This window comes from Anomaloglossus baeobatrachus, chromosome 2, assembly GCF_048569485.1.
Source record: "Anomaloglossus baeobatrachus isolate aAnoBae1 chromosome 2, aAnoBae1.hap1, whole genome shotgun sequence".
Classification (NCBI taxonomy): Eukaryota; Metazoa; Chordata; class Amphibia; order Anura; family Aromobatidae; genus Anomaloglossus; species Anomaloglossus baeobatrachus.
This window is the reverse complement of record NC_134354.1, coordinates 670,399,602-670,423,801: the sequence shown is the minus strand read 5'-3', so window position 1 is coordinate 670,423,801 and position 24,200 is coordinate 670,399,602. Positions and strand designations below refer to the sequence as shown.

The 24,200-nt window shown below is 43.9% G+C and overlaps 2 protein-coding genes across 4 annotated transcripts in view; one reads left to right on the top strand and one right to left on the bottom strand.

Moving 5' to 3' along the window:
- Positions 1-3,627: 3,627 nt before the first annotated feature.
- Positions 3,628-5,018, bottom strand: LOC142290531 (uncharacterized). Its single transcript, XM_075334487.1, has 3 exons — positions 4,883-5,018; positions 4,638-4,788; positions 3,628-4,503 (listed from the first exon to the last, which is right to left on the bottom strand). Exons 1-3 carry the CDS (start codon positions 5,013-5,015, stop codon positions 3,783-3,785), a joined length of 1,005 nt encoding a protein of 334 aa, XP_075190602.1. The 5' UTR covers positions 5,016-5,018; the 3' UTR covers positions 3,628-3,782.
- A 4,619-nt stretch (positions 5,019-9,637) lies between these two features.
- The window catches only part of POU6F1 (POU class 6 homeobox 1), a 164,845-nt gene continuing 150,282 nt past the window's right edge, over positions 9,638-24,200 (top strand). For all 3 annotated transcript variants that reach the window (XM_075337130.1, XM_075337128.1, XM_075337129.1), the window contains exon 1: positions 9,638-9,959. The gene's annotated coding sequence lies outside the window, so the exon portion shown is untranslated. The remainder of the gene's footprint in view (positions 9,960-24,200) is intronic.

The window sequence follows — 24,200 nt, the reverse complement described above, 5'->3', positions numbered from 1 at the left end:
AGCATTTTTTTTTTTTTGCTGCCTTTTGTTTAAACAGTACCTAGTTTTGAGTATTTTTGATCAGTAGCCGCTTAAAAGAAGTGACAAACTTTTTCTTTTCCCACCAGGCTGATTTTCAGAACCTGAAGTGGAAAAAACACTCAAAAGATTAACCACGTGTCCACCAAAGTGGTTTACAAAAGAAATGACTTGGAATTTCATGAATTTTTTGGGGGTTTGTGCTCACAATATCTTTTTTCAGGCTGGCTGCAGAGTGCCCACAGAAAGAATGAACATATACATTTCTATGTAAAAACAAGTTGTTCATACTGTATATTCAGTCTTTGGAGAGACTTTTAACTGTTTCAAAGATGCCAAGCACTAAAAAGAAGTGATCTGACACTTTTTCAGGAGCTTTCCGCTCTGCAGATACTTTGCACTTTACAATTCAAGTCATTGGGAAGCTCATAAGGTGCCCGAAAGGGGCATAAGTACAAGAGGTGCATTCGCACCTGGGCCCTGAAGCCTAGGGGGTCTGAAAAGTCTCTTTGGCCAATCTGAAAAGACCAATGCTAATAAAGACTTGTAATAATTGGGGGCCCTGTTGGAGCTTTTGCAATGGGGCACATGAGGTTCAATTGCAAGTCCAGACGTCTTTTTGAGCATTTTTGCTTTGAAAAACTGCTAAAGGTGTCTTTACTGTTGTATGGAGTTTAAGGCCCCATGCACACGCTGCTGTTTTTGATGCTTTTTTGGTGAAAAACTAACATGCTTTTCCTTCCCCAGCAAAGTCTGAGATTTCAGATTTGCTGTTCGTATGTTGCTTTTTTTGGGGCTGCATTTTTGTGGGTACCACAAAAATGCAGCATGCCAATTCTTCTTGCGCTTTTCCCTGCGTTTTTGACCCATTGGTGATAAAAAAAAAAAACTCATGCAATTTTGATGCGGGTTTTTTTTGCCACAAGATGCATTTTTTTTTTAGACACAGGGTACATTTTTGTGATCACCACAAAAATGGCACATGAGGACACATCTTAAAGCTGCGTGCCCACGATCAGGATTCACAGTGTTTTGGATGTAGCGAGTTTTCAGTGCATTCAAAGCACCGCGTTGTATAGTATAAGCTCAGTGAATGGATTTACAGAAATCCCGTGCTCACTGTGATTGCTTTTCCCGCAGCATAAACTGACATGCAGCGTAGCTTCCCTAGCCGCAGCATGTCAATTTATTGCTGAGGATACACGAGTGTTCTCTGCAGGGAGAACAGAGATAAAGACTGCAGTACCCCGAACCCTGATCTTGGGCATTGGCAGCAGCGGTGTCCTGCGGACAGAACTTGCGGCCCCACAGGAGAGGACATGCTGGGTCCAGGACACAGCATGTCTGGATCGTGGGCACGTACCCTAAGGCTATGCGCACACCTTGCGTTTTTGCTACGTCTTTTTTTTTTATCAGTTTTATGCAAATTTTTACAGTACCAGCAAAACCTATGAGATTCAAGAAATCTCATATGCACACAGACACCGGACTGAAATGGAAAACTGCTGGGTTTTTGATGCGTTTTTTAAATTAGCAGCATTGCTATTATAGTGCCATTTATTCCATGGCATGTCAATTCTTAGGCTATGTGCGCACTTTGCGTCGTCCTACTTGCGTTTCAAAACGTAAGTTTTAGAACAATAATGTTTTTGCCTTTTTGGCTTTTTGCCACAACATGCATCCTAAACGCATCAGTTTGCCTAACGTTTCCGAAGCTCAGAACTTACGTTTACCAAGCGTTTATATATGTACTATCCTGCGTTTCCGAACCTAAAATCTTGCTGCGTTTGTCACATCTTAACTATTGGCAATAAAGTTGATTGTTGTTTTGGGTCTATTTAGAATAAAAAAAAGCCAAAATAGAGATCTACTGATGTCATTTCCGACTTTGATCATAAAGTCTGCTTCTCTGCTATTTTACTTCGTTTGGAATATGCCAAATACTTTACAGAATTTGCGTTTAAGGAGGTCGCAAAGGCATCGCTTATTACTAATTTTGATGCTATTAAATCGTAGACGAAGCCTACAGGTATTTGTTTTAATTTATTAAAATAATTTTTTCCTAAATTCTAAAATATAACCCATAATATATTTATTTTAGTACCAACAGCAGCAGACGACAAGAGGAATGTGGGTACATCCCCTGTTACAGGATCGTGATGTCAAAGGGCATTTTGCTCTCTTATATGCGGATTTACGAAAGTATATTTTCATTTTTTTTTTTATTTTTTTTAATATTTTTTGTTTTTTTTACTCTTAAATTTTTAACATAATTAGAACAGTAAAATTAATTAATATTTCATATACCTTATTATACTCAGATTTGATGACAAATTCATAGCATTTTGCCGGCTCCCTCAACAAGGTTTTGATGAATTACTGACATTATTAAGACCGAAAATTACCCACGCTGACACATATATGCGTCAAGCAATATCTGCAGAACAGAGACTTCTTGTTACTTTGAGGTATATATTTTTGCTAAAAATTTGATTTGATAACAATATTTAATCACATATTTATCTTGCAAAAAATAAAATATTATTATTTGACATTACAGATTCCTGGCTACAGGTGAAAATTTCTCTTCACTACATTTACAATTCCGACTTGGCAAAAGCACAATTTCTGGAATAATTAAAGAAACATGTCAAGCAATATGGGAAACCCTACAACCTATTGTAATGCCTACCCCTACAGAAGAAAGTTTAATCCAGATTGCTGATGATTTTTCTAATATAGCAAATTTTCCAAATTGTATTGGAGCAATTGATGGCAAGCACATCAGAATCCAGCAGCCTCCACGTTCTGGCTCTAATTTTTTTAATTATAAAAAATTTTTTTCGATAAATTTAATGGCAGTTGCTGATTCAAAATATAATTTTATAGCAATTGATGTGGGTGCCCATGGAAGTACAGGTGATTCACGTGTACTGCGAAATTCGCAAATCGGAATACAATTAATTTATAACTCTGAAATCATACCTGCCCCTGCACCAATACCAGGCTCAGAAATTACTTTCCCTTATGTTTTTGTGGCAGATGAAGCTTTTCCACTTTTACCAAATCTCCTACGTCCATTTCCAAGACGAGGATTAGATGTTCCCCGCCGCATATTCAATTACAGATTGAGCCGGGCAAGGAGATATGTAGAATGCACATTTGGAATAATGAGTAGCCAATGGCGAATTCTACATACCCCAATACAATTAAATGTATCAACAGTTGATTTTGTTATTAAAAGTTGTTGTGTTCTACATAATTTTTTGCGAAAATACAGATTTGAATTTAACGAGGAAGAAATACCATTAAACTTTCATCCTTGTCCTTCAATATCTGGTCGATTAAATAATTTAGGAGTATCAGTGAGAGATCAATTCACAGATTATTTCATGAGTGATGTTGGTGCCTTAACTTGGCAATACCGTGCAGTTGGTGCTGAACCGCAAAATAACAATTAAATGTTTCAAAAGTTTTTTTGTTTAAAGGGATGACATTTATTTTTTCAATATCAACAAACAAATGCACGAAAAAGCAAAGCCAACAAAGAGTATACTTTTTTTCCATTGTTGTATTAATAATAAGTATGGTTTATGTATTTTTGTTTGCAAAATACTAAACCAAAATCATCCTATCTTTAATTCAAATGAAAATGCTTTAACATCATAATTAAATTTACATTTTGCACATGCATTTTTTTTTTTTAAATTTTTGTTTTGAGAAAAAAACCATTTTGCAAAAAAATAAAAACAAAAATGACTAAATCATGGCTGTGAAAATAATTCATTTGTGTAAAAACCAGACATTTGTTCGTTTGGTCTATTTCTCACAATATTAGTTGTGTGATAATTCTCACTAATAGATTGAGAATATTCTTTGCTTTGTTTCATAGGGTTATAAGGTTGTATATTTTGGGCAGAATATGTATCCGGACATTCAGAATACAAACCAACTCTTTGTTTGTTTGTTTGGAAATGTGGTTGTGACTGAGTTAGAACTAATGGGTTGTTTTTCTGTTCAAATGTTTTTTCACAAAGATGAACTATTTCACCACCTGTTGGAAATTTACCTTCATCCTCAAAACAGGCCAATAAACCACAGATAGCAGTCATACATGCAGAGGTTTTTTTTTTTTCAGGTAATTTTCTTAAACGAAAAGCGACACTAATGGCAAAATTGTCAAACTCATCATCTTGGGTTGCTGTTTTTAATATTTCAATAGTTTGATTTGTTAATTGATCTTGGTTTATTTCTTTATTGCTTGGAATTTTTTTTTTTTTTCCTTTTGCTTTCTGATAACTCACAGGTTGGGGATCTTGATTTGTATTGGAAACAGATGGTTCCAATGATCTGGTTTCAACATCAGACTCCAGATGTGTTTGTTCGGTATTAATTTCTTCCTCAATGGCTGGTTGTATTTGTGCAGGATTGATATTATCTTGTGATCTATCCATGTTCTTTTTCGGAGCGATATTTCCGTCGGTCCTTTATTTTGTATTAAAAAAAAAAAATAATATTTTTTTTAAATTAGTGCATTTTACTAAAAAATGTATTTTCTAAATTTTTGTTTTTGTTCTTCATTTAATATATATAAAATTTTGAAAAAAATTAACACTTACGGTCTTAAAACGCGGCCAGAACTTAAGAATTTCAAATCATTATAATAAATAAAATTTGGTTTAACTGGCGAGGATCCACTTTTACCAGGTTCAAATCTGATTTTATTGAATCTGTCACGGACTGATCTCCATCGCTTCCGTACATCATTTTCTATGTATTTAAAGAAAATTTAATTTAAAACTTTTTTGCTAAAATGTAACATATTTAATGAAGATTAGGATTCAAATTGCAATTAAACACATACCAATCTTAGTTTGGAGGCTTTTATTTGCCTCATGCCATTGGGGATATAATTCTTGACAGATCAATAACCAGCTTTCGTCACGTTTGTTTTTTTGCATGTACTCAGGCGACGTGGGATCCCATAAACATGGCATTGATTCAACCTTAAGTTAGCGAAAAAATTTAAAAATAAATATAATATTATTCTATTTGATATTTTAAAAATAAATATAATATCGTGTATATTATCAAAATCTTCCAATTTTAGGAGATTACACATTTAATATCATAAATAAATAAAACAACTTACCAGACTAATAAGTTTGGAGACATCCAATCTCAAGCGCTTATACCAAGTCATGTTGTATATTATAGTCTGCTTTGATGGAGCAACCACACAATGTTTCTGATCTGTGCAGCAAACTTGTTTGCACATGGATCAATTTATTGTTAAGCGGATGTGACGCAAAATTAACTATTTGGGTGGTCATTGGTGAATTTACATAGTTGTGTTCATGATGTTCAAAACGCAATTCATATGACTATGAAACGCATATGAGACGGATGAAATTTTGACAAAAGTTCATTTAGTACGTTTCTCATTGACTTCAATGTGATGAAAACGTAACTAAAAAGGCAAAAACAATTGACAGGGTCCTTTTCTGAACGCATGGTTTTTGACCAAACTTATGCAAATTTTGACATGCGTTTGTAAACGCAAAGTGTGTACAAGAATTCAAGATTTCTCATTGACTTTAATGGAAAATCAAAACGCATGCATTTGGGCACAAAAACGCTGCAGTTCAAAACTGACTCTAAAAGCAGCGGAAACGCAGGTGAAAACGCAAAGTGTGAACATAGCCTTTCAGCGTTTTTGCAGCTTTTTTTCACCATTGAAAGTGAAATGAATGAGAAATGAGAAAGTGCAAAAACAAGGCTGCGGTTTTTGCTACTTTTATGGTGAATGAAACTAACTTTATTTAAGCATGTAGTGTAGACAAGTGACGCAGCAAAAACGCAGCAAAAAATGTAGCTTTTTTACTACCAAGAGAGCAGGTTTTGCTGCAGAAAAAAAGCGCAGCAAAACCGCGATGTGTACACAAAGCCTCAGCCACAAAAACGCTAGAAAAAAAACAATAAAGAAATATTACCAAGGGATCAAAGAGCGCTCAGGACATGACCAAAAAATTCCTCAGGAAAATAAAGCGCTGGCACTTCCTAAAGCATTTTACTGTTAAAGGGGCCCTGTCAGGTCCCCTATACACCCATAACCACAAGTTCTGGGTGCATATTTCTAATCCCTGCCTAACTGTCCCTGCAACCAGGGCCGTAATTACCATTAGGCACCCGTGGTCCGGTGCCTGGGGCGGCAGGTTGCGGGGGGGCGGCACCTTCTGGCAGCAAAAAAAAATATTTTTTTTTCCGGAGGGGGGAGGGGGGGAGAGGTGCACCTCCATTTATTTGTGTCCGCGTCAATTAAGACGCGAATGCAAACAAACTGCGGCCACCGAGCACATGGAGCTGATTGTCCCCGGAACTGCCGGCTCCTGCACTTCCGGGGTCACAGGCGCGCGCCAATCAGCTCCTTCCTCTGTGCTGCGTCCACTGCTGTGTGGACAACACATGCTGACCTCATAGCAGGACGCCGCGGAGGACGCCACGATGGAAGCCGGTGTCAGAAGAGGATACTCACGTGAGCCAGGAAGATGACGGCGGGCACTGGATCAGGTAAGTGCTCGCAGAGCTGAAGATTCATAAGGAGCGTGGGGGTGTCTCTAATGCAGACCGGAGATCTGCGCATGCGGGGGGGAGGCAGAGGCTGATACTGGGAGGAGGCTGGAGGGAGGCAGAGGCTGAGACTGGGGGGAGGCTGGAGGGAGGCAGAGGCTGAGACTGGGGGGAGGCTGGAGGGAGGCAGAAGCTGAGACTGGGGTGAGGCTGGAGGGAGGCAGAGGCTGAGACTGGGGGGAGGCTGGAGGGAGGCAGAGGCTGAGACTGGGGGGAGGCTGGAGGGAGGCAGAGGCTGAGACTGGGGGGAGGCAGGAGGGAGGCAGAGGCTGAGACTGGGGGGAGGCTGGAGGGAGGCTGAGACTGGGGGGAGGCTGGAGGGAGGCTGAGGTGAGGCTGGAGGGAGGCTGAGGCTGAGACTGGGGGGAGGCTGAAGGGAGGCTGAGGCGGAGACTGGGGGGAGGCTGGAGGGAGGCTGAGGTGGAGACTGGGGCAGGCTGAGGCTGATGGTGAGGGAAGATTGAGGCTGATGCTGAGAGAAGATAGAGGCTGATGCTGAGGGCAGATAAAAGCTGATGCTGAGGGAAGATAGAGGCTGATGCTGAGGGAAGATAAAAGTTGATGCTGAGGGAAGATAGAGGCTGATGATGGGGGAGAGAGACTGATGCTAGAGACAGAGGACAACGGTTGAGGGAGAGTGCAATGACAAAATCGATTGGGTGGGGGGATTGTAAGGACTCAGAATAAGAGGGGGGCAGCATTGGGAGCTCATTATGGAGAAGGGGCAGCATGTGTGGGCTCAGTATGGAGTGGAGCAATGTAGGGGAGTCAATATCAAGAGTGGAGTATTGTGTGTGTGTGTGGGGGGGAGGTGTCTCAGCATAAGCGTTAGTGTGGTGGTCTTAGCATGAGTGGGGCAACATGGAGGTGTCATTATGGAAAAGAGGAAGGCAGCATTAGGAGCTCATGGAGAGGGGCAGCATGCATGGGACATTGTGAGGAGGGGGCAGCATGCATGGGACACTGTGAGGAGGGGGCAGCATTCATGGGACATTGTGAGGAGGGAGCAGCATGCATGGGACATTGTGAGGAGGGGGCAGCATGCATGGGACACTGTGAGGAGGGGGCAGCATGCATAGGACACTGTGAGGAGGGGGCAGCATGCATGGCACATTCTGAGGAGGGGCCGCATGCATGGGACATTGTGAGGAGGGGGAAGCATGCATGGGACATTGTGAGGAGGGGGCAGCATGCATGGGACACTGTGAGGAGGGGGCAGCATGCATGGGGCACTGTGAGGAGGGGGCAGCATGCATGGGACATTGTGAGGAGGGGGCAGCATGCATGGGAAATTGTGAGGAGGGGGCAGCATGCATGGGACATTGTGAGGAGGGGCAGCATGCATGGGACATTGTGAGGAGGGGGCAGCATGCATGGGACACTGTGAGGAGGGGGCAGCATGCATGGGACATTGTGAGGAGGGGGCAGCATGCATGGCGCATTGTGAGGAGGGGGCAGCATGCATGGGACATTGTAAGGAGGGGGAAGCATGCATGGGACATTGTGAAGAGGGGGCAGCATGCATGGGACACTGAGGAGGGGGCAGCATGCATGGGACATTGTGAGGAGGGGGCAGCATTCATGGCACATTGTGAGGAGGGGGCAGCATGCATGGGACATTGTGAGGAAGGGGAAGCATGTATGGGACATTGTGAGGAAGGGGCAGCATGCATGGGACATTGTCCTCACATCATGCTGCTCCCTCCTCACAATGTACAGATCATATTTCATAATCGAGGAAGGTGTGGTGGGTATACAGTAGTTTATAAGTGAGGCTAGTGTGGTGTTTTAGTTTATTAGGGGCAGTGTCACAGTCATAGTATATAAGTGGGGACGGTGTGGTGGGAATATTTTATACTCATGCTATGTTTTGATGCCTGTGGTGATCCCCAGTGGGGGGGGGGGGGGTTAGTGCCCTTCGTTTCTCATTGATACTTTTTCAAGTGTTTTACAGAGTAGATCTGCCTTAAACAGATGTCGTGTGCGAAAACTCAGTTTTACGTTGTCACTAAGGGGCGCGATCACTTAAAGTGCCTAGGGCAACATGAAGGCAAAATACAGCCCTGCCTGCAACTAGTAGCATAGATAAAGGGATCTTTAGAAAAAGTATTTCCAAAGATCCTGTATGATATGCTAATGAGCGCAGGGACTAGTCGCAAGGGCGTGATTTTCCCCCGACTAGTCTGCCCTCTTAGCATGTTAGCACACCCACAGGGGTATGCTAACATGCTATTCAATGCCCATTGCCCAGCGTCATGGGCGGTTATGCGTATACCTGTGTCCCTTGTCACCACCTCAGACGCCGGGCAGTGCGCATGATCAGAAGTCCCGTCACTAGACCTCTCTGAAGCTGGGACGCATACATCCGGCTTCATACTGCGCATGACCGGAAGTGTGGGGTATTCTGATCATGCGCACTGACCTTAAACTCGGCGTCTGAGGCGGTGACAAGAGACACAGGTACGCGCGTCACTGTCGATGATGAATGGGCATTGAATAGCATGTTAGTATGCCCCTGTGGACGTGCTAATACGCTAAAAAAGCGGACTAGTCGGTGGAAAATCACGCCGTTGTGACTAGTCCCTACACTCATTAGGATATCATAAAGGATCTTTAGTAATACTTTTTCTAAAGATCTCTTTATCTATGCTAGTGTATACAGGGACGGTTAGGCAGGGATTACTGATATGCACCCAGAAATGCTCGTCGGTCTGGGTGCATATTGCACCTGACAGATTCCCTTTAAAAAACTGAGTGGGTTCACCCGCTTGATAAAGACGCTGTGTGAATGCACCTTTGAGCTATTTTCAGGCGTCTTTTGAAGACCCCTCTAAACACTGGCAAATTAGTGTTTTCTGTCAGTCAGTGACTGGTGCAGAAACCGCATTAGAAAAGGAGCAGTGGCTCTTTAAGAGGAGCAGCACTCCCCCAGCTCCATATTCAGCCTCAGTATGCAGCGCTCGTCCTGCATATATTATGTTCATGACGCAGCTGCAAAAAAATGTTCATGTAAAAACTGCATTCAACTTTATAAGAGGAGACGGCGGATTTGTGTATTTCCGTGTGTAACATTAGAGCGCAGGAGCCTCCCGCCGCCGGTGCCCGCACAGACCGGGATGATTACATATTAATAAGAGGTGTCCCTGCACCGAGCCCTCGTTATTCATGCAAATGCCCCATTGTGCGGAGCCCCGGCTACAAGTGCGCCGCTGTGACGGGAATTTATAATGAGCCGTCCCGGGTCACCGGAGCTGTGAGACCGCCACAAAGCCAGACGAGTACGAATCCCTCCGCCCGGAGCCGCCTGACGGGTGAGTCATTACCTATCACACACGGGTTCGCGGCTTATTACCAGCGCACAGCAAACGTTGTATTCGGAAATTGGGGTTTTTTAGTTGTTTTTTTTATTATTAATATGCAATGTTGTTAATTAACATAATTTATATATTTATGATAAGGGAGGGGCGGGGAGCACAGGCCGCCGTTTTGCATGGGTCGTGTTGTGACTGCAGGACACGGGGGAGAAGTGATGAGGGAGGGGCGGGGGCTAGAACATAGGGAGAAAGAGCGCCCGGCAGCCGAGGTGCGGAGGGATACCCATGTCATGAGGCGGACTATTTTCTCTCCCACCTAAGCAAGGAGCAGGGTAATGCTGGCATTACTAGCAGCGCCCAGAGCTGCAGGCAGGTGTATGGGGGGCGCCTCAGTGAGGCTCTTCTTTTTGGTTGAAATATTCATTATAGTTAACCTTTTTTTTAGTTTGCATAGCAATGTGGCCTAACATAAAACAATCCTTTTATTAGAGATACACTAAAATTGGACTTTAAAAATAAAAGCAAAAATGTAGTGAAAAACACTGAGGTGCTCAGAAAAGAAAGGGAAATGGCTTCACCTTATGTTGCTTTTCTATACTGTGACCTTCCTGACCGCGGAGGTTGGCGCCCTATAACTGTGATAATGCCCCCCCTAGCGATGTGGGTGGTCATACGTGACCTCTGAAGTGGCGGACCATCGTAGTTAGTTACACATCGATTAGTGCATCCAGGAGCGGACATGTTGCACCGCACCGAGGCATGAGAGGTTGGGGGGCCCATTTCTACCTCCAGAGCAGGGGAAATTGTGCATTATGATGAGCTAATGGACCCCAAAGGGCCCCTATATTGTTCTTGCACAGGGGCCCTTTTCTGTCTGTGTCCGCCCGTGAGTGCGTCAGAATAGTGTGGGTGACTGTGACTTCCACAGTCTATGTCCACAATATGTTTTTTTTTCCCCTACATTTACTACGTAAACTACAAAACTCCCAATATACAAAAAAACGTGTCCAAAGGCTCTTCTGATAGAGGCCAAAGATGCCTTTTTGGCTTTTTGAAACTATTACTAAAAAAGTATGGGAATCACATAATAGACTATACTTGTTTTTTTTTTATCCCATTGGGTCCATTAAAAAGAGATCCATTAAACAGAGGTTTTATTAAAGGGGTATTCCCGTCTCCAAGATCCTATCACATTATGTGTAATGTTAGCAAATACCTCCTATTAGAAATATAGTATAGTTCTCCTGAGATAGCGATGTCTCTTACATCATGTGCAGGGCATTGCAGCTTAGGATGGTTACGAACTTACGACCATGACCAAATGTCACTATATGACCTAAGCTGCAATGCCCTGCATATGAGGTAAGAGATATGGCTATATCAGGAGAACTATACTACATTTCTAATTGGAGGTATTTGCTAATATTATTATTATTATTATTAGACCTACTAAATATTGGGATAGGATCCTTAGGCTATGTACTCATGTTTATACAGAAGAGGACAAGGAGTATATGTGCAAAAAATGGACAATTTTATTGGATATGAAAAAACCACAATAGACAATTAAAAACACACAAATAAGACATCACCAAAATGAATCATCTGGGGGAATATACAGATTGTTACACAGACAGGGATGGTCTCAGGAAAACCACCAAAGATACTCAGGATTACCCATAAATCCTGTGAATAAATCGGTCACAGTGTGATTAATTACATTAAATCTTAATCAGGTGAATCCTGAGACCCCCGGTCAGTGTTGAAGTGTCACAAACTGAGGGTATAATGACTAAGCAGGACTATACATGTGAATGGCAGAGGAAAGCTATAAGGCCCAATATAGGAGTAATCCCATGTGGCATGTGTATAAGCAGATCAACCATTCAATATAATACCTAACAAGTAAAGAGTTAATTACCTGGAAGTCAGAGGGACAAAGGTTAAACCTTCAGTTTGAGAGACCCCCCAGTGAGGAACCTGGACTTCGACACGTGTTTCGCATGGTATAAGAGCTTTTTCAAGATGGAGAGGCACCATGATATGTACTCACATTGCGTAGCTGAAAAGTCTGCAGTGATTTGGCAGTGCATGTGCGCTTCAAATCGCTGCGGAAACTGCGGAATGGATGCAGTGTGTCTGCAGAATAAATGCTGATTTCATGCGCCCTGGATGCTGGCTCTCCCATAGACAGAGTGGGAGCAGCATCCAAAGCTCACCAAATAAGTGACATGTTGCTCTTTTGAGTGCAGCGATTTGGATCAAACTTTCAGCAAGCAAATTGCTGCGCTCTCAAACGCAACGTGTGGATGGATTATGCACAATCTTCATAGATTGTGCTGGGGACGCAGGATGCATGCATTTACATTGCAATGCAATATGTGGCATAAACGCATGAAATTCCGCAACGTGCGCACATAGCCTAAAGATGGCAATACCCCTTTAAACAACTTTCACCAGAGAGTCTGGGACACCACACCTTACAGACAAACATTGAATAAACTACTGCTGGCATGGGTAGAATGATGCCACCATGCTAAATAGGAGGGGAGCAGATATGATGTCTTATACAGACATAAATGAGTCATGTTCAGAATCTATCTCACTTTTAATTTTGGACCGAGTGGTATGCAAAAAATCACAATCAATTTTTGATTTGAGTCCTTGATCTAAATTACACATACTATCTGTGATTTTCAGACTTGTATCTGCGTGCAGCTTGTGATTAAAGGGGTTGTCTACTACTAGGCCAACCCTTTCTCATTTCCATGTTTGGCCCCATTAAAATAAAAAGCTACTACTCCCCTCCGGTGCCGACACGGTTCCAGCGTTCTCGGTGCTCGTGTTCACAGGGCTCATGTGAGGTTGTGATGTCACACGAGCCCCGCACTTAATCACCATAGAATTGAATAAGGCTAGGTTCACATTTCCGTTGTTTATGATCAGTCACAATCCGCCGCTCTGATAAACAACGCAATCTGCTTGGCGGATTCCGTTGTTTCCCATAGACTTATATGAGCAGCGGATTGTGACTGATGCCCTTGTGTTGCATCCGCCGCCCGACTGATCAGTCATGGAACGACTGACCATCGGGCGGCAGGAACGCAGAGTGTAACGTTTTTTGAGCAGCGGAATCCTCTTGATTTCGCTGCGCATGCTCGCTCTCGGTGGCTGAACGATCAGTTGATCGCCCGCAGCCGCCTTCTGTGAGCGATCAGCTGATCTCCCGGCCGCCGGCTTCTGTGAGCGATCAGCTGATCTCCCGGCCGCCGGCTGTTGAGAGCTATCAGTTGATCTCGCGGCCGCCGGCTTTTGAGAGCGATCAGCTGATCACCCAGCAGCCGGCTTCTGTGAGCGATCAGCTGATCTCCCGGTGGCCAGCCTATAAGAGTGATCAGCTGATCGTTCACAATAGCCGGCGGCCGGGAGATCAACTGATCGCTCTCAAAAGCCGGTGGCCGGCTATTGTGAACGATCAGCTGATCATTCTCTCTCTTGTTTTACAACGGAATCCGCTTTCTCATGACAATGAATTCCAATTCTTGTCATCCGTTGTACAACGCATCAGTCACAAGCGTTAAGCAACGCACGTGACTGATGCAAAACAACACAAATGTGAACCTAGCCGAAGGCAAACTGGGTCCAAGGGATAAAACTTTGCTCTCTTAACATCTTTTTGGCATGGTTTGTTTGTTCAGATGTGTACAAACGCATGGCAGACTATATTTTCCAGGGATTCAGATGGAAGTCTCAGACACATGAATGCTTTGCTGAATGCAGAAGGAAGGGCCCCTAAATAGTCTGGCCTAGGCAAACCGCTTTGCTGGCGACATCTCGGGGGCAGGTGCCCCGGGTACTCTTCCCAAGCCGTGCCCCTGTGCTAGAGAAAATATTTTCATATCCTCCCCATTTGCTTTTGGAATATGGGATGATATATGACCACATCACTGAGCACACAATCTTTGTTACATTGCCCTTGTAGCAAAACTGTAAATACTAAGTCTCCAGTGTACATAATGAAATATTCTCCAGTGATTTATACACTGGGCGTCCGATTCCGGAAGTCTCTCCATAACCTGAGATTAAGGATGTCCAGGTGAGCCCTTCTTGGCACGCTTACATGTGGAGCATTATGCAGGGAAGCAGGAGTTAACACTGAGGGGGAGTGGTGGTAGAGGATGCGGGGAGAGGTCTGCAAAGTGAGCTATAAATTATGTGCTCTTGGGCGGTTGGGAGGGTGAGAGGAGTCCTCTGCTGCATGTCTGAGGTCTGATTATGTATTCCTGAAGGGCTGAGCTATCATTAGCATGCTACTTACAAGTCTCACACTGTAACCATGCTTGACAGACAACTTGGAGTCTGCTGTATGAAATGCTGATGTGCACTGGCGCTGTGCATGCCTATACTGCCTTTACAACACATCTTTAATGTAGGCTTTTCTCTAAACAGATGATGGGATTTTCTGAAACAATATTAAAAAGATGTTTACAAGCCCCATTTCAATTAATTAAAGTCACTGCATTTCGTATTTTACTAGATGATGTCTGCGTGTGAGCTCTGGATTAAGTGTAGCTTTTATAGGATGTAATAAAGCAGGCTGGAGTCTCTCTTATTATTATTAAAACCCTAAAGGTTTGTGGTAAATAGCAAACCAGGTTTTCTTTGTCTATGGACCTTTTATTACTTTGCAGTCAGATTATTATTTAAAAATACAGTGAAGTGAGATGTGGTTCACGTTTGATATTGTAGGGAACATATATAATTTTTTAGCATTTTTCTTTTTTTTTATGTGACTGTACACGTAAAAATACTGAGCTGTTTTCATTTTCAACCTTTCTTGTAGGGTATTTCCTTTTTCTTCTGCAGCTCACTTGTCAGCTTTGTTGTGTGCCTTGAGACAGAGTCATCAGAGTCACCTTCCCCTATAATTACTGTGAGAATATTGTCACCCAGGCAATTTTGTCATATCCATGAAAAATCATACTTTTATTTATCAAATGAGTTGCTTAATGAATAGAAAATATAGTCCAGACATTGACTAGGTTAGAACTAATAATTTTCTCCTTTAAGCCTTGCTTTCGTCAAAGAATGCTCCCTTTGCAGCAATTCCAGCTTTGCAGACCTTTAGCGTTCTAGCTTTTAATTTGCGTAGATAATCTGGTGATATTTCACCCCATGCTCCCCCCCCCCCTTCCCACAAGTTGGATTGGCTTCATGGGCACTTTTTGCATACCATACGGTAAAGCTGCTCCCATAACAGCTCAATAGGGTTGAGATCTGGTGACTGGGCTGACCACTCCATTACAAATAGAATTCCGGCTGCCTGCTTCTTCCCTAAATAGTTCATGCATAATTTGGAGGTGTGCTTTGGGTCATTGTCTTGTTGGAGGATGAAATTGGATCCAATCAAGCGCTGCCCACAGGGTATGGCATGGCGTTGCAAAATGGAGTGATAACCTTCCTTATTCAAAATCCCTTTTGCATTGTACAAATCTCCCACTTTACCAGCACCAAAGCAACCCCAGACCATCACATTACCCCCACCATACTTGACAGATGGCGTCAGGCACTCTTCCAGCATCTTTTCAGTAGTTATGCAACTCACAAATGTTCTTCTGTGTGATCCAAACACCTCAAACTTCGATTCGTCTGTCCATAACACTTTTTTCCAATCTTCCTCTGTCCATTGTCTGTGTTCTTTTGCCCATATTAATCTTTATCTTTTATTAGCCAGTCTCAGATATGGCTTTTTCATTGCCACTCTGCCCTGAAGGCCAGCATCCCGGAGTCGCCTCTTCACTGTAGACGTTGACACTGGCGTTTTGCGGGTACTATTTAATGAAGCTGCCAGTTGAGGACCTGTGAGGTGTCGATTTCTCAAACTAGAAACTCTAATGTACTTGTCTTGTTGCTCAGTTGTGCTGCGGGGCCTGCCACTTCTCTTTCTACTCTGGTTAGAGCCTGTATGTGCTCTCCTCTGAAGGCAGTAGTACACACCGATGTAGGAAATCTTCAGTTTCTTGGCAATTTCTCGCATCAAATATCCTTCATTTCTAAGAACAAGAATAGACTGTCGAGTTTCACATGAAAGTTCTCCTTTTCTGGCCATTTTGAGAGTTTAATGGAACCAACAAATGTAATGCTCCAGATTCTCAACTAGCTCAAAGGCAGGTCAGTTTTATAGCTTCTCTAATCAGCAAAACTGTTTTGAGCTGTGCTAACATACTTGCACAAGGGTTTTCAAGGGATTTCTAAACATCCATTAGCCTTCTAACACAGTCAGCAAACACAAGGTAACATTAGAACACTGGAGTGGTGAATAGTCATTTACCACATTAACAATGGATAGTGTATTTTTTTTTTTAATTTATTGTTAGCTTCATTAAAAAAATGTGCTTTTCTTTCAAAAATAAGGAAATATCTAAGTGATGCTAAACTTGTGAACGGTAGTGTAGTTCGATAACGCTACAGTGGAAAAAAATAAGTATTTTGATACACTGCCGATCTTGCAAGTTTTCATAGGTAAACTTCAACTGCGACAGACAGAATAAGAAAAAATCCAGAAAATCACATTGCTTGATTTTTAAATAATTAATTTGTATTTATTGCATGAAATAAGTATTTGATACAATAGAAAAACAGAACTTAATATTTGGTACAGAAACCTTTGTTTGCAATTATAGAGGTCAGATGTTTCCTGTAGTTCTTGACCAATTTGCACACACTACTCCATATAGATCTTCAACAAATCTTTTAGGTTTTAGTGCTGCTGCTGGGTAACATTGACTTTCAGCTCCCTCCAAAAAATGTTCTATTGGGTTCAGGTCTGGAGACTGGCTAGGCCACTCCAGGACCTTGAAATGCTTCTTACAGAGCCACTCCTTAGTTGCTCTGGCTGTGTGTTTCAGGTCATTGTCGTGCTAAAAGCCCCATCCTAAACCCATCTACAATGCTCTTACTGAGGGAAGGAGGTTGTTGGCCAAAATCTTGCGATACATGACCCAATCCATCCTCCCTTCAATACGGTGCAGTCATCCTGTGCCCTTTTCAGAAAAGCACCCTCAAAGTATGATGTTTCCACTTCATGGTTGGGACAGTGTTCTCGGGGTTGTACTCATCATTTTTTTTTTTTTTTTCCCATCCGAACAGTGCAATGGGAGCTAATACTAAAAAGTTCTATTTTGGTCTCATCTGATGACATGACCTTCTCCCATGCCTCCTCTGGGTTATCTAGATGGTCATTGGCGAACTTCAAATGGGCCTAAACATGAGCTGACATGAGTAGGGAGACATTAGACCTTGCATGCTCTACAGCATTTTAATCCATGACGACGTAGTATGTTACGAACGGTAATCTATGAGACTGTGGTCACAGCTCTCTGCAGGTCATTGACTAGGTCCTCCCATGTATTTCTGGACTGATTCCCGGCCTTTCTCACAATCATCCTTTCCCCACGAGGGAAGATCTCCCGTGGAGCACTAGACCAAGTAAGATTGACAGTCATAAGGGGTGTGTTCCTTTTTCTAATAATTGAGCCAACAGTTGTTGCCTTCTCACCAAGCTGCTAGACTATTGTCCATCCCAGCCTTGTGCAGGTCTACAATTTTGTCCCTGGTGTCCTTAGACATCTCTTTGGTCTTGGCCATAGTGGAGAGGTTGTAGTGTGATTGATTGAGTGAGCAGACAGGTGTCTTTTGTACAAGTAATGAGTTCAAACAGGACAAGTACAGGTACTCAGTGCAGAGTAGGAGGACTTCTTAAAGAAAAAATAACAGGTCTGTGAGAGTCAGAATTCTTGCTGGTTGGTAGGTGATCAAATACTTATTTCATGCAATAAAATGCATATTATTTAAAAATCATCCAACGTGATTTTCTGGATATTTTTTTAATTGTCTGCCCCAGTTGTGTATGTACAATAAAAATTACAGACCTTTCCATTCTTTGTAGTTGGAAAAACTTGCAAAATCGACAGTGTATCAAATACTTATTTTCCCCACTGTATGTATACATCTTCTCTGATGGTGCTTGTTTTCTGGAAAATAAAGCTATACTCCATTTCTTCCTACTGTTGTCAAGTCCAGCCATCACCATGATGCCCGATCAGTGAGTAACAAACTCGCTTACATCCATTACTTTTTCCATTAACATTCTCTTAACCTTCTGGCTCTTACCTACACCTGGATCCAGCAGTCAGACACCACCTCTTTTACTGCTCTTTTCTATAATGGCTTACCTCTAGACCTGACAACAGACAAGATTAAGGCGTTAATCTCCTTTTTTCATCAAAATGTGCCTTTCAAGTATCACCCAATGACCTCATTTATCTTTCCTTCTTTTGAGGTCCACACCTTCAGACTTTTGCACCACTTTTCCACTTGAGAGGCAGTTGTACCACCCTCCAGGACAGGGGTCCCCAGCCTTTTATACCTTGAGAGCCACATTCGACTTTGAAAGTTGGTCGAGAGCCACATTGTAGAGATGAAGACATAGTCAAAGCCAATTTAGCAGTAGAAAATAGGAAACAACAATTGAACATAAAGAATCTTCCCCATATTGATATCAGAGAGAAAAAGTGACCTCTATACAAAACACAATCCACTATACCAAGACCAATAATACCACATACAAGGGAGAAATACCACCACACCATGACCAGACAACATATTACCACCACAGAGTGACCGAATACAGGCATATACAAGGGAGAAATACTGCGACACTATAGCCAGATAAGATTTTACCAACGCACAGTGATCGACTACAACCACATACAAGAGAGTAATACACCACACCATAATTAGACCATGTAATAACCGAATATTACCACATACAAGGGAGAAATACTGCGACACTATGACCAGGCCACATATATCCCCGATCATGGATATAGTGCCCTTTCTGATATATAGGCCTCATCCTGGTATACAGTATATGGCCCCATCCTGGTATATATGTTCCCATCATGTCCCCATCCTAGTTTATATGGTTCAATCATGTCCCCATCCTGGTATATGTCCCAATCCTAATATATAGCCCTCCATCCTGGTATATAGCCTCCCCATCCTGCTGGTATATAGCCTCCCCATCCTGCTGGTATATAGCCTCCCCATCCTCCTGGTATATAGCCTCCCCATCCTCCTGGTATATAGCCTCCCCATCCTCCTGGTATATAGCCTCCCCATCCTCCTGGTATATAGCCTCCCCATTCTCCTGGTATATAGCCTCCCCATTCTCCTGGTATATAGCCTCCCCATTCTCCTAGTATATAATCTCATCCTCCTGATATATAGCCTCCTCATCCTCCTGGTGTATAGCCTCCCCATCTTCCTGGTATATAGCCTCCCCATCCTCCTGTTGTATCGCCTCCCCATCCTCCTGTTGTATCGCCTCCCCATCCTCCTGTTGTATTGCCTCCCCATCCTCCTGGTGTATCGCCTCCCCATCCTCCTGGTGTATCGCCTCCCCATCCTCCTGGTGTATCGCCTCCCCATCCTCCTGGTGTATCGCCTCCCCATCCTCCTGGTGTATCGCCTCCCCATCCTCCTGGTGTATCGCCTCCCCATCCTCCTGGTGTATCGCCTCCCCATCCTCCTGGTGTATCGCCTCCGCATCCTCCTGGTGTATCGCCTCCCCATTCTCCTGGTATACAATCCCACCCCAGCAAACAGTAATAAATAAAATAATAATCAATTGTACTCACCTACCCTGTTCTCCCCCGGCATCCTCCTGCGACACTGGCATGGCAACTGGCCAGTGTGTAAGCGGCACAGCCCATGACGTCAGTGCTGTCGGCCACACTTACAGCACTGGCAGCTGTCATCATATTTTCTGCTCCCCATGCCCATGATTGTGTGCATGGGGAGCAATGAATATTCTTGGCCTTAATTGGCAGCCAGCACCTCGCAGTGCAGGGACCCGACAGGTCTCTGTTCTCCGATCTATTTCAGCTGGATGCGTGCCCTCGGACACACATCCATCTGAATCGGGCTGGGGCAGACCCGGACTCGGTCGCAGTGGCGATCTCTGCTACCACGGTAGTTACGCCCCGCCTACATGACCTCTTCGGCTTTTTGTGGATCTCTTACCTGTGCCTGCACGTCTTCCTGCTCTTCTCTGCAGCTGCGGCCCCGGTGATGACAGCATGTCAGTGTGGGCCTGTGGAGCTCCTCTGCCTCAGTCCTGTCGCTTGCCGCACTGTTTAAATGTATGCGCGCCTTAATGATGCGCATACATTTGAATAGAGGCGGGGTCTCCAGATCCTTGACACCGCATATGTGCAGGCCTGGAGACTCCCAGAGTGCAGCGCTAGGGCGTTAGGTGAGTCACATGACTGTGATATCACCAAAGGTCATTCTGCAACTACGGAAGCTTCAGTGATAGAACAGAACTTGTACTATCGCTGAAGTTTATGATTGAACGGCTGGGGGCCCATCAGAGTGTGGGGGCCCTGGATCAGCTGCTCAGTCTGCCCACCAATAAACGCCGGCCCTGAGAAACAGATGGCCCCACGGCCCTGTACAGCTACATTTCTGGCAACCGATGGCGAACCACATGTCAGGAGCAGGCGAGCCACATGTGGCTCGCAAGCGACGGGTTGGGGACCCCTGCTCCAGGATGATACCACCGGTTGCTGAATCACGTTGCTGCTTTCCTCACTTTCTCTTATGTGACATTCCCACTCTCATCATGGGAGACTTTAATATCCCAACTGATAATCCCCTCTCCATAGCTGCCTTTTATCTCTCTAAATTCTGTCTAGGCCTTTCATAGCTTTCAAATTCTCCTTCACATAAAGACAGGAATACATTGGACCTCGTCTTCTTCCGGCACTGCTCATTGCATGATCTTATTAGCAGTCCTCTCTCTCTTTGGCCACAATCTTCTTTCCTTCTGTCTTAAAAAGTATATCTGGGATTAAAAAAAAAAAAAAAAAAAAAAATGTGCCTAAGTACTAACAGGCAAGTAGTTACTACCTACCTGTCTGTTGTGCCTTGCGCCGTTCTTTGCTGGCACAGAGTACCAGCTCCTGCTGGTGATTCAGCTGCTTCCGCTGATGTCGCTACAACAGTGACAGCTTCTCATTCGCTCTGCTCAGTAGATGGGGTGGGACTGCTGACGTTATGCCGATTAACAGCCGGCTCCCTCAGTTAGGCAGCGGGTAGCTGGCTGTCAATCAGCATGATGTTGGCTGTCCCACCCCGTCTTCGGAGCAGAGCAGAAAAGAAGCTTCCACTCTGATAAAGAAGCCACTGTATCGCTGGCAGGAGTGGTCTGTGATTGCTCTGTGCCTGGTGAAGAACAGTGCTGGGCACAACAGGCAGGTAGGTAGCAACTACCTATCCATTAGTACTTAGGCACATTTTTTTATTATTATTTTTATTATTATTTATTTTATTTTTTTAAGTATCAGATATACCTTTTTAAAAACTGTCACTCAGGAAACCCATACTTGCCACACTTACAGAAATCTATGTTCCATGAATACCCAGCAACTTATCAAGAATTTGCAGTCATTGTTGGCCCCAAATTCCTTCCTCTCATGTCCTAACTCTGCTTTATAGTATATACGGTAATAAAACACTTGAAATTTTCCTTGATGAAGCCTACCTCCTACAAACAGAACACCATAACACAGATGGAGGCAACCCTGGCACAAGTTACAGACGCATTTTCTACTGCGGTGCTGCAGGTGTGCCGAAAGAAGATTTCATCCATTATAACTTTATTCTTAAAGCACCACTCCAGCGTTTGTTTTTCTTCACCACTGCAGTTGTGCTTTTAATATCCCGGTCCCGGCCCTACTCTTACATTCACCCTCTGGCGTCTTCACGTTTTATTGATGCCGCTCCAGTCCTGCAGCGCCATTGTGTAATCATAACTTCTGACTGACTGGAAGTCAGAAGCTATGTAATAAGCTCTCAGTTCAGGTCTATGAGAACCAGAATGAGGCTCTCATAGACTTGCATTGAAGAGTGACCTCTGGCTCGCTCCATGAAACACTAGAGCGAGCCGGCAAGTCACAAACTGCCAGATACTGACAGGAGCAGCGGTGACAGACGATGAAGAGGGCGGCAGGTAAATATAAGAGTAGGGTCAAGGATTTTAGATTAGAAGTGCCACTTCAATGGTAAAATAAAACAAAACTAAAAAACACCAGAATTGGTCTTTAAGACCTATAACTCAGCCTTTCACCTCTCTAAACAGGCCTACTTTAACACCTTTTTCATTTCACTATCCAACAATTCAAAACGACTTTTTGATAATTTTCATTCCTTCTTCAGTGGAGGCCCAATCACCAACCTCCACACAGGCAATCTGGCCAATTATTTCAAAGTAAAACATTAAAGGGAACCTGTCGCTACTTTTTTTCACTATAAGGTGCGGCCACCACCACCGGGCTCTTATATACAGCATTCTAACATGCTGTATATAAGAGCCCAGGCCGCTGTGAGAACATAAAAAACACTTTATAATACTTACTTAACGGTCGCGCTGCGGTGGAGTTGGGTCACGGAGGCGTCTCCGTTGTCCGGTGCCGGCGCCGCCTCTTTCGGCCATCTTCGTCCTCCTTCTTCTGAAGCCGCGGTGCATGATGCGTCCGACGTCATCCACACTTGCCGGCATTCAGGTCCTGAGCAGGCGCACTTTGATCTGCCCTGAGCAGGGCAGATCAAAGTATTTTAGTGCGCCTGCACAGGACCGGCGAGTGTATATGACGTAAACGCGTCATGCACACAGGCTTCAGAAAGAGGATGAAGATGGCTGAAAGAGGCCGCGTCGGCACCGGAGAACGAAGACTCCTCAGTGACCCAACTTCACCGCAGCGCCACCTCCTAGGTAAGTATTATAAAGTGTTTTTTATGTTCTCACAGCGGCCTGGGCTCTTATATACAGCATGTTAGAATGCAGTATATAAGATCCCTGTGGTGGTGGCCGCAGCTTATAGCCAAAAAAAGTGGTGACAGGTTTTCTTTAACCATATCTGACAGGAAAGCGTCTCCTTATATCATGCACCCTCTTCCCTCTCTTTCAACTGGTCATAGAAGAGGTTGCCAGGCTCCTCATTTCTTCTCATCTGCATCAATGACCATGTTCCCTTTTCACCTTTTTCAGTTCTCTCCCCAGATGTCACTACCAACGTAACTAATATATTAAACCTTTCTCTTGCATTGGGTACCTTTTGCTCCTCCTTCAAACAGGCTAACTACAGACCTGTTTCTAATGTTTTTATCTCTAAACTCCAGGAACCCTTGGTACACTTTTATCTAATCCGCTATCTTTCAGATAACTGTTCTTAAGTCATTACAATATCGCTTTCGTTCTTTATATTGTACAGAAACTGTCCTTACTAAAGTCTTTATATGTCTACTAATCGCAAAATTTAATATCTCTGCTGTCTGCGGAATTTTCTGGATCTCTCTGCATCATTTGACATTGTGGACTAATAGTTCCTCCTTAATAAATCCCGCTTTATCAGCCTCATGGACACCATTCTCTCTTGGTTCTTCTCCTAAGGCCTAAGCCACACGGCGAGAAAATCGGTGCGAGTGGAGTTCGATAAAACATTGCATTCCCCTCGGACCAATTTTAGTCTGTGTGTCAGCGCACATGAGCGATTATTTTCTTAGCCCTAATCGGACCGAGAAAACAATCGCAGCATGCTGCGATTGTAATGTGAGACTCTTTTCTCTCGCACCCATTCAAGTGGATGGGGCGAGAGAAAAATTGCACTGCACTCGCGGTACACCGGCTACATACACCTAGGTGTACCGCGCGGGGAGAGCGAGAATCGCAATAGCCGGCAACGGAGGAGAGAGAGAAAGAAATCCCTCCCTCCCCTCCTCCGTGCCGGCCCGCCACTCCACAGCGCTGGCCTTCCCCCGCAGCTGAGGTCTGCTCGCACAGTCGGACCTCAGTCGCAGGGATACTAGCATGACACTCTGCTCCTACTGTGCTGCCAGCGCGAGTCGAGTGTCATGCGAGAATTGCACTAGGCTAGTGCCCCGTATGGCCCCGGCCTAAGTCTCTAACTGGTTCTTCAATGTATCCCTCCTCCTCCCCTTTCTGTTGGAGTTCCTCAGGGTTCAGTTCTAGGTCTCCTCGTTTCACTGTATTCTGTCCCTATTGCACAACCCATTAGAAGATGTGGTTTTCAGTATCATACAGTGCCTTGCGAAAGTATTCGTCCCCCTTGAATTTTTCAACCTCTTCCCACATTTCAGGCTTCAAACATAAAG

Bases quoted from the DNA above. Each gene is read 5' to 3' on its own strand.
- LOC142290531 (XM_075334487.1), bottom strand. From the start codon at position 5,015: ATGCCATGTTTATGGGATCCCACGTCGCCTGAGTACATGCAAAAAAAC. The intron at 4,789-4,882 runs GTATGTGTTTAA...TTAAATACATAG, and splicing joins AAGCCTCCAAACTAAGATTG to AAAATGATGTACGGAAGCGA. The intron at 4,504-4,637 runs GTAAGTGTTAAT...TACAAAATAAAG, and splicing joins TCTGGCCGCGTTTTAAGACC to GACCGACGGAAATATCGCTC.